This window comes from Passer domesticus, chromosome 2, assembly GCF_036417665.1.
Source record: "Passer domesticus isolate bPasDom1 chromosome 2, bPasDom1.hap1, whole genome shotgun sequence".
NCBI classification, from domain to species: Eukaryota; Metazoa; Chordata; class Aves; order Passeriformes; family Passeridae; genus Passer; species Passer domesticus.
Genome location: NC_087475.1, coordinates 33,719,505 through 33,734,518, shown reverse-complemented (window position 1 = coordinate 33,734,518; position 15,014 = coordinate 33,719,505). Strand labels below are relative to the sequence as shown.

Here is a 15,014-nt window from a genome sequence, read left to right as displayed (position 1 = left end):
TCTCTTCCTGAGGGAGGAAAATACTTAAATCCTATGGTCTTTTCTCTCAGGGCAGATTCTCTAGCTCTTTGATCATCTTTGTGGCTCTCCTTTAGACTTGTCTAGTCTGTGCATTGTTTTTGAATTGTGGGGACCAGGACTGGATGTGGTACTCCAGCTACTGTGCAATGATGGGAAGAGTCAAGTTTGTCAATCTGTTATAAGGATAGGTGAAAAATATTAGGAGATGAGAACTAACGGCATTGAAAATACAAAGAGATAGAAACACAGAACTGAGGAAGGTTTCACTGCCTAGGGAATTTCTGATTTACATTTGGTTAGCAAGCCTACTTTACCTGGAGTCAAGATGTGTGTTTGTGGTGGCTTGTATGTGCAGTATTTTTTTAGAAGTAACTTCCATTCCCATCTAATCTGTAAGGCCATGAGAGCTCAAATCTGCACGAAATCATAATTAGCTCTTTGTCATTTCATTTTCAAGTGATTTCTCCCACTGGGACTGAAGCAGAGCCTATTATTGTGCTATTTTTGCCCCACAGCCCTGCAGGAGTACCTAAGTGTCCTGTGCTGAGATCTCTGCAGGGAGGAGCAGGTATGTGCTCTGACAAGGCTGGGTTCCCCCACCTGAAGGATATTGGAGGCTGACAGGCCTGTTTCCTGAGCTCTTGCCGTCCTCTGCAGTGGCTTTGGCACTTTATGCTGAAATATTCCCATGGTTAAACTCCACAGCATGTGTTTAAGACAGGCTGATCTTTAATTCAGTCGTCATGTCTGAGTTGTGCACTTTGTGGGATTCTGAAGTGGTTTTTATAACTTTTCAGACTGAATTTTAATGATGAGAACATAAAAGCTTTTTGACTGTTATGCACTATTTTTTGTTATAATCACCATTAATAATCATATCATAAAACCTCATTTTCATCAAGGTTTGATTCACATTTCATAAAAGCCTCTGGCAATTTCTGCAATGACACACTGTCTTCATAAAACTCATGTACTTGCTCTGCTTAATGAGGGTCCATCATCCGTGGTGGATCTGCAGCAGGACAGGGCTTTCTGAGGGAGCACAAGGGCTGGTGGAGAGCGATGGCTTCCGTGAGGCTGCTCCAGCACAGCTGCTGGACAGGAGCTGTGTGGCAGTGGTGAAGCAGTGCTCTCGTGAGCTGGGAAGATGTTGTGTAGCAGCGACTCTTGTGCCACTAATACAAAGATGATTTTGGCTTATTTTATGGGATAAGTCAGTGCAAGTCACTGGGAGATTTGTGGGAGAAAATAATGGTAGACATGCATGAAGTAGATGACCCATCTGTTTATCTAATTCATGGCTTATTTTGAAGTTGCAAAGATGTTTAAAACATTGCAATTGTTCCTGGTGTAAATAACTGAACAAGGGAAATACCCAAAAAAACACTCAAAGAAATCTGATTGGCATTTTTAACATGCTTGTACTGCAGTAAACATTGAGCCCATTCAATTTAAGCCTAGTATATTTGTTTTCACTTTTTTAGGAGAACGTCCCCCAGGGACAGATGTACTTGGATAACAAAGATTACAGTACAGTTTCTAGACAACAAGAGATGGAGCTGAATCAGACATCGTCGCATCAAACCATTTTATCTGCAAAGGTGGCAGCCAAACCAGTGACCAGAAGTTGCAATGAGCTGCAGTTATTTAAAGAGTATCATGGCATGGTAGCAAGCCTTGGAGAGTCACAGACCCTGTGTGAAAAATCAGCAATAGGGGAGGATGGCTGCATTGCTCTTGAGAAGGATTTCACTCCTGTGCCCATGCAGGCAAGGTAAGAATAAGAAGAAACAGAATGTTTTGTCTCCAAATCAAAATTAATTTTTATTTTCTTGCACGACAGATACATATGTTCATTAAGTCAATATTTCTGCCACTGACACAAAGAAGTAAAGCCTTAATGGAACATCAGGGCAGTTGTAATTGCCATGGAGGGGTCATGGATCACCAGACTTCTAAATTATTCTCAGTGTTAATAGCCACCATGGGCCAATTTTGCTGTGTTTCCAAGATCAGACAACTGGCTTTTCTTCTCTACTTGGTGTCAGAAAACACACAGAGATAAAGTAGTTTTCACATCCCACCCTATACCTCTTTCAGAAAAATGCATCATAAAGACATAGAGAGAATCACTACAGCTGAGGCTGCAAACACTAAAATGGCACAATATAGCACAACTCTGACAGCTGACACACCACACAGCAAGTGTGTGCTCCTCATGCATCCTCTCCCACACCAGGAAAGGTGCAGGTTGCTGGGCAGGGGTGTTAATCTTTCCTGTTGTGACAGATACAGTATCAGCAATTCTATTTGTAAGCACTTAGAAATAATTTATAGACCACAAAATATTTCAGGTGGCTTTTGAAATCGGGGAAAATAATGTAATGTGGGAGATGCAGTCCTGGGGGCTCCCCACAGTTCTGGCCGTGCTGGTTTGATGAGCAGGGCTGAGATCTGTCTCATGCCCCTGCATCTCAGTTAGAAGGAAATGTGCATATCTTGGGAAGAAAGAAAGTTTGGGACATTTTGATAAGTTCCTTGACCTGAGAAAAGGACAGCCAGGCTAGCTGGATGAGTTTTGTTGGACCTCTTACACACATCATAAGTATGGCATAGAAATCTACAGCCAGCCCAGTCAATTTTTTAATGTGCATCTGAAAGTGTTTCTGTCAGAGTGAGAATTGGAAATCATTATAGCTATGCTTTACAAATATTGAAAAAGTAATCAAATTATCAGCTTGACCAAAAAAGTCCTATAAATCCTTTAGAATTTTTTTTTTTTGTTTTTAGTATTTGAGGATTTTTTTGTGTTGACTAAGAATTTTTACTGACAGAAGCAAATTTTGTAAAAGTTCTTCCGTTCAGTATGTGAAGGAATGAGTTAATGTCCTATTCTGAAAGAGCCTGTAAGTACAATATATATGTGAGAATGGGGGAAAGGCAAGGCAAGAGAAGGGAAGGACTGATTGCATCTGAACACAAGGTTTTTCCTTTGTGAATTCACATCTATATCTTGCTACAGCTGTGTCTGCCACTGCTATTTACTCTCCTGTTTACTCTCCTGGCACTTGAACAAAATCCACATTTGTATTCTTATGGACCAGCTTTCACCATCCTGGCTTAACTTCTTCCTATTATTTTTCAGTGAGTGATATGAATTCGTGTACCAATGATACACAAATTCTGTGAACCTCTGAACCAGTCTGGCAGACATCTCTGGTCTGATGAAAAATACTATGTCATGGGGGAGCTCACCTTCCTGTGAGCACAGGGAGTAACTCCAAGTCTTTTGCTAACACTGTTAGTGTTGAGTAAACTGGAGCCACTGTGTGTGATTTAGGAATAGAGTTACAATTAAATAGCCATACCCATACCCATGCTCCCTTTCAGACAAATGTATATGTAATCTTCAATAGCACCATATTAGGGTTTAGGAAAGGAACTTCCAAAATTTTGTCTTGTTGATATTTGCCTCTTGCTTTTCCAATATTGATTTTTTTTATTTTTTTTTTTTTGGCGTGAAGATGAAACTTGTCTGTCTCTCATTAGCAGGTATTTTAACCAATATACATCAGGTGCAGTTCAAATACTGATGTGACCTGCATGACCACTCTGTATGAGCAAGCATCCTTAAATCATTGGGACTACCCAACAGAACACAGATAAAAACATGGATAAACTTTTAGAGTCACAAGTTTTTTGATTAGTTTCATTAGAATGAGAATTAATTTTCAATGTAAAATGTCTTTTTGCTTGCAAAGAAAGCTACTGATGATTAAAAAAGAGAAGACACCAATTTTTTTTTTCCTATAAAGTGGTTCACTAAATTGGCAAGTCTGTATGGTTTGTTTTAATGTGTCTACTTAATTACTGAATTATCTTTCAGGATAAGATTCCCGTGTTCTCTAAATTTTTCAAATGTATACTGAGACAAGACTTTCAAAATAATCCATTTAATTGAACAGGGGATTTATCTCACTCTCTAAAATTTCCTTTAAGAAAGTGTTCTTGTGTTAAGTAAGGCCATTTACCCTGGGAAAGAGATGTCCACTCTATTTTGGATTGAACATTTCTGTTTGATTGCAGCACAGTCCTGCAGGTATTTTTTGGTCAGTATAGCTATTGGGCTGCCTGCCTGTCAGAATGCCTTCTTATTTACTTTCCATGTTGAAGAGTGGTACCTTTTAACTCCAGGTTTTACTGCATTGCCTTAGGTTCCCTTGGCTCTTGTGAGGAGATCTGGACCATCCACCATGGTCACTCCAATGATCCTGTATTTCCAGAGTGTCCTTCCCCTAGAAATAAGCCTGTCTGCCTTCATGTGAACAGCATAGTTGCTTCAGTCCTGCTTGCTGTGAGCAATGTAGGCATGCTTCTCTGGAGTGGACCAAGAATGAGATCCAGTAACATTCTGTTCAGTTGGAATGCACCTGGCCTAGGTGTATGTTTACCCTGAACTGTGCTGTACTTTGAACTATCAGAAATGCAGCTTTTAAGGTACCAAAACATGGCAATGAAGTCTGCATTTTGATTTTTCATTTCTCTCAGATTCCTCAGACTTTAAACAATGGCTTGACCAGGATCCTTTTCATTACAGCTGCATGAAAGTGACTTTTACAGTCAATGGACCTTGTTCCAAACCACCTTCATGAGTTCCTTTCCTTGCAGGAAGATTCCACACTGTTTTGTGGCAGCATGGGCAACACTCTTGAGGTCAGCACAGACATTTCTAAAGACACAGGCTGCTCCCTTCCATCATGTCTCTGTACATACAGAATGTGTTCCCCAAAAAGGCCCTTTGGTCTCATCACTATCAGTGCTATTTGCATGGGAAGAACTTAACAGCATGGTTTTATAAGAACCAAATCTGAAATCCTCCTCTGTGATTGATAGGAAGGGGGTGAAGTCAGCTATTTTTGTCTTAGGAGTTCATGAACATTAAAGGTAATCTATAGAAATGAGGTGAATAGTAATTCTTAATTCCATGCAAGTAATTACTTTGCATTACTCCACTGAAGTTATATTTGGATGAATTTGGCCCTGGAGTTTTATGATCATTTAATATGATAGTCCTTAGAAGACTTTATTCTTTGTGTGTCATTAAGAAAATCCATCTATAGAATAACAAAAAAACCTCAAAAAAACCTAAAACTTTTTTTAGTCTGCTTGAAAATGTATTTCAGCAAGCAAAACTATTTCTTTCAGCATTTCTCCTGTCCCTCAGTTTCACTTATGTAATAAAAAGTAAAAACAATCAACCAAATCCACCTCTTCCTGAATCTCTGGTCCCAGGATCTGTAGGGAGATTGGTTTGCAGTGAGAAGGTCAGTAAGTTAAAAGTGTGTATTGAATCCTTGGTTTGTAGCAAAACAGCGGGAAGTTTGTAATTTTATTTCCTGTTAGCAGGAGAAACTGGAATGGAAGAACGTATTGTATAGTGAAAAGTCAATATGAGAGTGAAGTTATGCCTTTAGCCATAAGGGATTATAAATCTCAATTTTGATTTTTAATTATGTTGATGTATTGCTACTTTTAAAAGACATTTATGAGATTTAGAATTAGGTGTCAAGAAGACATGCTTGCTGTCTAAATAAGTAAAATTTATGTGACAATTTAAAAGCTTCTTTAATTTATGTGACAATTTAAAAGACAGGGGAAAAGACAAAGACAATAAAACCACTTGTCTCTTGAAGACAATAAAACCACTTTTTTTTGTGCATCCTAAGGCTAATTTTGATCTTTGGCCACTAGAACAAAATGGGATCATCTATTTAACAGTCAAACAGAGAAAGCGTCATTTTCACATCATAATTGCCTGTTCGTGTAGGAACCATTCTGATTTTAGTGTCAATCAGACAAACATTAGAGAAGAGTCCAGGACAGATAGATGACTTCATAGCAAACAGCCACCTTCATCATTCTCAAGTGATGGTTGTCTTGCTTGCTGTCTGAAATATGGCACTTCTGGCTTCCTTCTCATTTCTTATCCATAGTAAATATTTCTATATTTTGATTCCCCATTAAATGCTATGACACTGCAGCAAACAGCTAATATGGAAGGGGTTGTAAAGTCTGACTTTGTTAATTGATTTAGTTTGGTTCATTTGGTTTTAAATAGACCCTCTCAAACATTTATTGCTTACATGGAGGTGTGTGGCTGCAACACAGCTTATCATGAGCAAACTGTGTAGGGACATGAAACTGCTGAGACTCTCTTAGCTTGGATTAAATCTTCCTGCTGTTGTCTCTACAATATCATGAAATACCATTCAAAGCCTGAAAAGCTCAAAAGAAGCAATAAGAAGCTCTAGCAAAACTTGAGGTTAAATGGTAGGGAGTAAAACAGAAAGACCATATTATGTAAAATAGGCAAATAAATAAGTATTGTGGGGTTCTGCTGCCCTATTCTAATTTTCTGTTCTGCATTTCCTGGGAGAAAGGTACCTTGCCATCGTAACAGAAGCAAGACTGAAACATAATTGTATGATGTAACATAGAGTGTTTGACTTCATTTGAGCAAAAGGTGTGTTCAGCAAAAGACTGATTTTGACATAGTTTCTGCTGTTAATGAAACCTACAGAAAGAGGCTTCATTCATTATAAGTTTCTCTGTGTTCAAAGTTGTTTAATTTTTCTGTTGCTTTGTATTATTCATCATCTCAGTGCTAATTGCTTATAATTATTCACATTATCTTGGATTGGTCATATACTACAATTTCTATTCTACCATTGACAGAGTAAAATCACAGTGCTCCCTTGTAGCCACTCAAATGCTTTTTGCTCTGACAGAACATTTTGTAAACAAGAACCCACCATTATTAATTTTTGTTTCTGAGTGCTCTGTTGAAAGAATTAGGGGGTACTAATTAACTGCATCACACTTTCCCAGTTGTCATGCTAAACACTGAGCTTAGCACTCAGTGAAGAATTTGCAGTGTACTAACCTCCAAAAACCAAATGTTTCATTTGAGTGCCTGTGACATTCCACAAAGCTGTTGAATTTTGAAAGCAGCTGCCCTTTTCCTAATAGTTAATAATATGGTAATATGGGGTTTGTCTCTGTGAGACCTCTTAGGCCAGCTGTGGAAAGATGCCAGTCATATACAAGATGGGACTGGACAGCACTTCCCTCACGTAAACTTCCCTGTTTAAACAAAGAAAGGCTTTTATTGTCACAATTATTTTTTTTACATTGAAGGATAAAGCAAACAACTCAGTCAAACTTTGAAAAGAAATGTGTTGCAAAGAGCCAGTCACAGTTGAGCGGGAGGGTATGCCTGGGGCTTAAAGAGCTGACATGAGGAGTGGCTGGCCATTTGTGATGAAGCAAGTAACTCAGACACTCAACATCTCTCCATGAAGCTTTTCATTGAAAGTGGTCTGTGTGCTTTGCTCCTGACTGATGTGTGTGTGTGCAGGTGGCAGCTCTGACATACTGAATGATTTACAGAAACCATAACTTCTCATTAGCAGCTGGACAAATTATACTAATTAATAAGATTTCAGTTTTGTCCCAGTTTTTCTGCCATGTAGATGTGCTTAAGTTTTATGTGAGGAAAAACAACTGAGTTCTCATGGACAGTGATTAGGAAGAAGGAAAAGAAAGCATAAGGAATCCATGGTCCTTACATATATTACTGCATCAGGTGGACATGCATATAGGCAGCCACTGCAGCACTGGTTTTGGGTGGTAAATGATCTGCGTGATAACATGGCAACTTTTCTGAGGGCCCAGGCTCCGTAGCTGAAGGGTAGAACAAGACCTGAAAGTGAAGCCAAAATAGTTGAGAAAGGGAATAATGGAGAGAAATCTAATTTTACAGTAAGTTTGGGCCATTGAAATTTAAGGTGTGTACCTCAATGATCCTGAGGAGGACCAGGAGCCAATGAACTTGGCAGAGCATGGGAGAGGAAAAAAAAGCATTTTGATTTCATGGTTCAATCAAAAAAGGAGTAATGCTAGCGGGAGTTACTTTATGTAGTTGTTTGGTAAGAAATGGATACACAACTTCTGCTTTGCTCTAAGTAGCATTAAACACACATCTCCCAGTTCTTGGTAAGTGTATGGATGCACATACATCTGCCACACACAGTCTGCCAAGACCATATTTTCTTCTTTTTCTTCCATTGTAACTAAATATATAATGAAACATTGATTAAAACAGCAACTTTTACTCAGGTATTCTATTTTATAAGAAAATTTCTGGATAATCAGCATTCTTTTGTGTATATAGTCTTGATTCATCTTTTCAATTACTATTATTTTGTTGAAAATATAAGGGCCTGAAGGGTTTGCAGTCTTTAGTCTAATAGTCAGGGTGATGAGGTAAGAGTTTGGTTAGCTTAGCTCATATTGAACATTTGGCCAAAAAAATTGTCTCATCCTCTGCCCAGACTTCTGGGGAGCTGCTGCCAGAGCAGGAGAGAGGACTTAGAGAGAGAAGTGGAAGGAGAACCATTTATATGGACAGATATCAGTAAAATGCCGGGGCAGTAGTGAAAAATGCAGAGAAGTAGTGGAAAAGATGAATGGAAACTCTTCCATGCTGCTACAAAGGGACACCAGGTGAAGGTGCAATGCAGCATGAAATACAGAGTGTGAGCAGGGTGTACTGATCTATGGATTGAATTAGGTAAAAGGAAGTTAATGCTATGGTTATAAGCTAGACTCTGATGCAATCAGACCCCAGATATGAAAAAAATCTCAACTCCACCCAAAGCAGCAGGTAACAAGGATATGAACTTGTCAGTCCCAAGCCCTGAAGCCAGACAGCCAAGTTAGCAGCAGTCCTTGCTAACCCTGAATGTCTTGCACTCATAATTACTTACAGCTTGGTTTTTCAACCAAATAAAAGACATGGTAACAAGATAAAGACATAGAAGGCTATGATTCCTCATAAAATAAAACAATCTTACCCCACAAGGGAGTAGCAAAGAAATATTTCCTTCCTTCTTTTTTTCCTTTCATAGCTTGCTGTCAGGAGCAGATGTTTTAGAGCACAGTTCTGCTGGTGATGGGGATCTTTCAGTCTGCCCCAAATTGTAAATGTCTTCCTCTTTAGAATTAATTAGCAAGAGAGTGTTTTGTTCTTTTGCATTAAAAGCACTGGAAATCATTCCTCAGCTGCAGCAAAAATTTCCCAGATAGCGATGGTCATATAATAAAGAACAGAGGTTCATGTTAAATTGAATGTACTTGATGGAAAAATAGATTAATATAGATGGGAGAAATTAGCCAGTGAAGTAAAAAAAAAAAAGGTCACAGTCTCTAGTCTGGCAAATCATATGGCTTTTTAAAAAACCTGCTGTACATAAGGAGCTCAATATATGAAAATAGAGCAAAAGCTGATAAATGAGTCACCAAAATGCTTACAGACAGTGACAAAGCAAGCAATTCTCTGCTTGATAGGGGCTAATGGGGCTGCAGGGACAACCTGCAATAATTGTGCTAATGGACCAGCAGCAGTCAGAGACCACACAGAGCTCTGCCCACAGCAGGTCGGAGCTACATCAAGGACAACACTGTGAGCTGGAGCCTGGGCTGTCAGAACTGGGTAGGTTCAAAAGTAATGCACTTTTTTTCTTTTCTTTTCTTCTTTTCTTTTCTTTTCTTTTCTTTTCTTTTCTTTTCTTTTCTTTTCTTTTCTTTTCTTTTCTTTTCTTTTCTTTTCTTTTCTTTTCTTTTCTTTTCTTTTCTTTTCTTTTCTTTTCTTTTCTTTTCTTTTCTTTTCTCTTCTCTTCTCTTCTCTTCTCTTCTCTTCTCTTCTCTTCTCTTCTCTTCTCTTCTCTTCTCTTCTCTTCTTTTCTTTTTCTTTTTCTTTTTCTTTTATTTTCCTTTTTTTTGGAAGTTTTTATATTATTTCTTTTGGACAGGGTGAAATATAAAAAAGATTGGCAGTTACAGCCACTCAGTTTTAAAAAGTGGAGCAGAAGCTATTGAATCAGTACTGTGTGAATTAGCATAATTCAGAAGCAGCTGTGAAAGGCTGAAGGCTTCGCTCACACTCTCAGAGCTACTGTCTTTTCTGTGCTATCAGTAAGGACAGTAGACACAGCCCATCTGCCATTCACCCCCTCATATTTTTGAGCAGAGTTTCTGTAAGGACTCCCTTGCCTGAAGTGGAGCACTCTGAAATGAAGTATGTAAGCATCTCCCTCCGATGGCCACCCTGGCAGCTACATTGAACTCATATGTCTGGCAGGGCTTTGCACTTGATATTTGAGGAGGAAACACTATGCTTTTGAGGAATTTACTGTAAGAAATCTAATCCTGAGTAACACAGAGTAAATATTTTGCAGTGACTTTTCCTCCCACTCTTGTGGTCTTATGCAATTCATTCTCTCAGCTGCCAAGAAAATAAAAAAGTAAAAGCAGTTTCAAACACTCTTTTGTTTCTAATCTTCCTAGATGTGATAGGAGCAATACTGCCTCCTCAACCATGTCAATGATGTGACCTGCAATCCTCTTTAGGAGTCTATTGACAGCTGCTTCAGCATGTAAACCTCATACAATGAAAAGGATGAACCTGAATGTAATGAATTGGTCTGCCAAAGGAAAGAATAAACCCAGAATGAGGGTAACAAGGAATACCCTTCTAATTTCTCTGATGTGTCTTTAGTCATATAAGCTAAAAGAGAAGGGCTATGTTGTTATATTATATACATACATATGTATATAACAACATAGGGGGTTTGTTGCATCCATGTCTTCTTTTCCAGTTTGCTCTGTGCTCTTTATGTTGGGCCTCCCAGTGCTTTCTAGTACAGGCCAATGGGGAAAAAAAAGCTCTACAAAGTGGTGCAATGGAATGAATGCATTTTAGACATTATTTTTGAGTCACATCTACTTGGCATATTGTAGTATGTGGCCAAAACTTAGCCAAATCAGAACTGTAAGAAGTAGCGATGTTTCCGAGTAAAAACTTTGAACATCAGTGTTTGGAAAACTATTGTTTTTAACCTGGAATACAATGACAACAAGCACTCCTTACAAACCTGTTCCTAGTTGAGTGGAAGTATTGAAGAGGATTGCATAGCCAGAAGTATTCCAAGGTGCCTATTTTGGCAGAAGACAGACTGTCCTTGGCAGAAGAGAATGATAGATTGTCATAAGGACTTGTATATATGGACATTGTACTAATCACAGTTTTAGATCTATTTTTCTGTTGACAAAAGTTGATAGAGCAACATTGTTGTTGTTAGACCTGTCATGCTTTCCTTCAGCTGGAAATCTGATGTTTGCGAGGCAGAACACACAAGAACTCTACATCAAAAGCAGTTAACAAATGTACCAATCTATTTACAATTTGGAGTAGGACTGATCATTTAATTTTCTTGATATGCCACTCTGAAAATGTTTTAGGTTCAAGTAGATAGGTTGGAGAGCAGAGAATTCTGGGTCTTCATACTTCTTAAACTCTATATGAACCTGAGAAGATTCAGGTCATGCATGTAATACTTTGAGATCATCTGAATTAGGTATTGACACTGGATTCCCTATATGTAATGTAATTTATTTACTTGGATGCAAAATTAATCATCTGGATCCCCCCTGTGCTGCATCTGTATCTCTTCAGGAATGAGGGTCTTCATTAATAATAAAGTTGTAAGTAGGAACACACATTCTCCTATTGTGGTTACAGCATTTGTTTATTGACCAAAATAAACTAATAGACAAAGTGGAATAATACTTCAGAGCTGAGGCTGCAGCCACACCTTGTGACAAATAAAAAATGTTGATGGAGTCCATCCTCTCTAAACAATGCCCTTTTTAAAATTTGTTCACGTGCTTTTTTCTTAAGTTCCTCTTAGGTTAAAATCTGTTCTTTTAGTTCTGCCATGTGTCATGTTATTTTTTTTCTCTTCAGCCCACGCTTTTTCCTAATGCTGCTGGAGGAAATAATTCCTGTAGCTTCAGTTCTTCCACTATTTTAATTAATTTTTATATTCCATAATCTTAAAATAGTACAAACTGATTTTTTTTTCTCTGTGACAACCCACTATGTACCTCTACTTCTCATAAACATTTTGTATTTGTCTGTTTTTAAAACATTTCTTTTAAATTATAACCTACTTCTAAATGCCGTGACTCGAATGAACGTACATTATTTGCTCTTTAAACTGTTATTTTTGTATAGAGGAACAACCATACTTCTGTGTTGTTTCTTGAGGTGTAGAAGGCCTACTTCCACATTAACTTTTAATGATGGTGTCTGATTAATTGGCACTTTAATGTCTTTCTTTTTTTTTTTTTCTTTTTTTTTTTTTTTTTTTCTGTTTATTGTTTTGTTTTGTTATTTTATTTTTTGCTCTGCTGCCAAGAGTATCCACTTACTTGGCTCCTTTGCATTTCCATTTTGTCAGAATATCTTTCAATTTTCCTGCTATGTCCCACTCTATGGATATTTTCTTTTTGCAAAGTGCCTGTGCACATGGTATTAAAAAGAGAGTTGTTGATGCAGCAATTGTTGACAACAATTTCTGGAGTTGTTTTATTGAAAAAATATATTGAAGAATAGTGTTTGTCAGCACCTTGTCTTTTGTTTCAAGCTTTTCTTATTGGGAGGCACTCTTGGTCCAAGAAAACGAAACCTGTTTGATCCATTTGAGTTGATAATCAAATAGCTGTGTAACTGTCTGGTTCAACACATGGCAAATGACAAGAACTTCTTATTTAATGTTTAAAAGGTGGTTTCAGTTTATTCTTTTAAGAATGCTAACAAGTGGTTTTGATTGAAAAAGTAATAGATTATTCAGGCATTGTATCTGATTGAGGAATCAAAACACCTTTGAAATTTCTTCTGTCTTTAACTGTCTGTATTAGCTGTGTTTTGCTGCTGGTACAGAAGCTGCTAACATAGGGCAGCCATGTCAGCATGGGCTTTCCCCTTTTCTGCAGATAATCCTTTGATGAAGAATTTTCTTTTTAAGTCTGGCACACTGACACTTTCCCTTTTCTATTTTATTTTTCTTTGGGAGCACAGAATGAAGTTTTATTTACATAACCTAATTTCTGTGTGGCCAGAGATTTTCAGGTCTATGTGAAGAGTTATTGTTCTATCTATCTTTTTTTTTTTGGTTTTTTTTTTTTTTTTTTTGATGATCAGTATTCAGGATTTATTTAGCTTTGGAATGGTGCAAATTTTTAAAACATACATAATAAATATTATGACATATCTCATGAAGAATATGCTATTTGAGGAACATGGAAGGAAGTCACCTGTGTGAGACTATGGAGTAACCAAAGTTATTCCATTCTGTATAGGGTTGAAGGGAATGTGGTGTCTGAGAGGAAAGAGTCTGGCATCTCTTTGCCAGGGAGGGAAAAAGTGTATTAAGAAATATGATGTACAGTTAAACTATATTGCTGGAACAAAGCCATCTGCCATGTAGGAAGAGGAATTTCCTTCTGAATCTTGAGAGATGTGATTCTGGTTTTTGGCTTTTCAGTGCACAGCACCATGTTCTTACCTGGAGAAGGATTAGAGTTTAAATCAGGAGGAAGGGAAGCTGAAATAACTTTTTTTTTTTTTTTTTTTTTTTTGTGGTCAGTTGGCCCACTTTAAGGGGGACTTGCCAAATATAATTTGCATGATACCCTGTATGAGAAAATTAAATTCTCAGAGTTTCTTTGGAATGCGTTATTTATAATCCTTGGTGTTTGGGTTCATTTGTTTGGTGGTCATTTTTCTTAACCCTCTTCTTTTTACTTTGAGAATTTCAGTTGAATGTTTTTATGGACTCCAATCTCATGTTTTAAATTTGTCTCCCCTTGGTCAGCAACAAATCAAAAATATGTGTTGCAAAGCTGCTTGTTAATATATATTAGAAGCTCCTTCTCTGACATTGTATCCTTGAGGATCTAGATCTCTAAGGCCTTTTAAGGCAAAAAAGATGTCTGATAGCAAACCAGAACCCAAGGCTATGGAATTAATTTCCTGAGGTTTGTAAGGGTGTATGTAACAGTGATCTAAGTGAAGGGCTATTGCAGGGAAAAGCACCATCTTTGTTAGCTAATTTACTCTTGAATGATTTCACTGAATATCACCCAAATATAAGAGAAAATATTTTATTATTATGAACTGCCTTTTTATTCTGTTTGGGATTTTTAATTTGTTCCTCTGGGATTTTCAATGTTTTAAAAGTTTTTGGCTTTGATATAACTCAAGGTGAAATGCAAATGACCAGTTATGTAGGAAGTTATAAGGAAGTTGTGTTTGGAAGGACTTGTTGATAGTTTTTTGTATACTTAATCAATTCTGAATAACTTTTTTGATGAAAACTCTTCTGTATAAAAAAGAGATTTGATCTGAGTGCAAATAAAATGTACATATAAAAGTACTTTTTATTACATTGCAATATAGACATTACTTGTATAAGGCTTGTATATTATTCAATGAAAAAGTCTTTTTGTTACATCAGAGTTAATTCGCCAGGTTCCTGGTATAGACAACACTGGAGATGTGGAAGATGAAAATGTGGATGGAGAGATGTCTCTCTTGCCATTGACTGTAATGATCCTAAACCAGACTTTCAGATGGCAAAGCTTATATTAATAACCTCAGTGCTTATGCTCAGTCAGAACCTGAAAATAAATTCTTAGTCCTCCATTCAAATTAAAATAATTTAAAAAGTAAATATAATGGAAGGACTTCCAAGTGAAAAAAATGCCATTATTTTATCAACTTAGTAGTGTTGTTTCAAAACATGATAGCTATATCTCCCAATAGAAAGCATTTATCTGCAAATTTTACTGCTGTTTCTTCTTTGTCTGCTTGGTCTCATGCTCTAGATTTGAAGCAAATTTTAGCATTTTTTCTGGGTCCAGTCAACCAAGGTCATAATCTACATAAAGGCTGCATAAATTGTCCTAGCTATTTTGTAATACTGGACTGCTTAACAGATATAAGTATGCTTGAACTTGCTGTGTTCCATTTTATTGTGACTAAAGGACAAAACACTAGTCCCTGCAAGCTTACAGTACTTTGGATCAGT

General features: G+C 37.3%; 1 protein-coding gene across 1 annotated transcript in view; it reads left to right on the top strand.

Annotated features, from left to right (window-relative positions):
• The window catches only part of OCA2 (OCA2 melanosomal transmembrane protein), a 184,095-nt gene that overhangs the window by 23,476 nt on the left and 145,605 nt on the right, over positions 1-15,014 (top strand). The window contains exon 2 of the mRNA XM_064408163.1: positions 1,506-1,795. Coding sequence (XP_064264233.1) covers positions 1,506-1,795 — 290 coding nt within the window. The remainder of the gene's footprint in view (positions 1-1,505; positions 1,796-15,014) is intronic.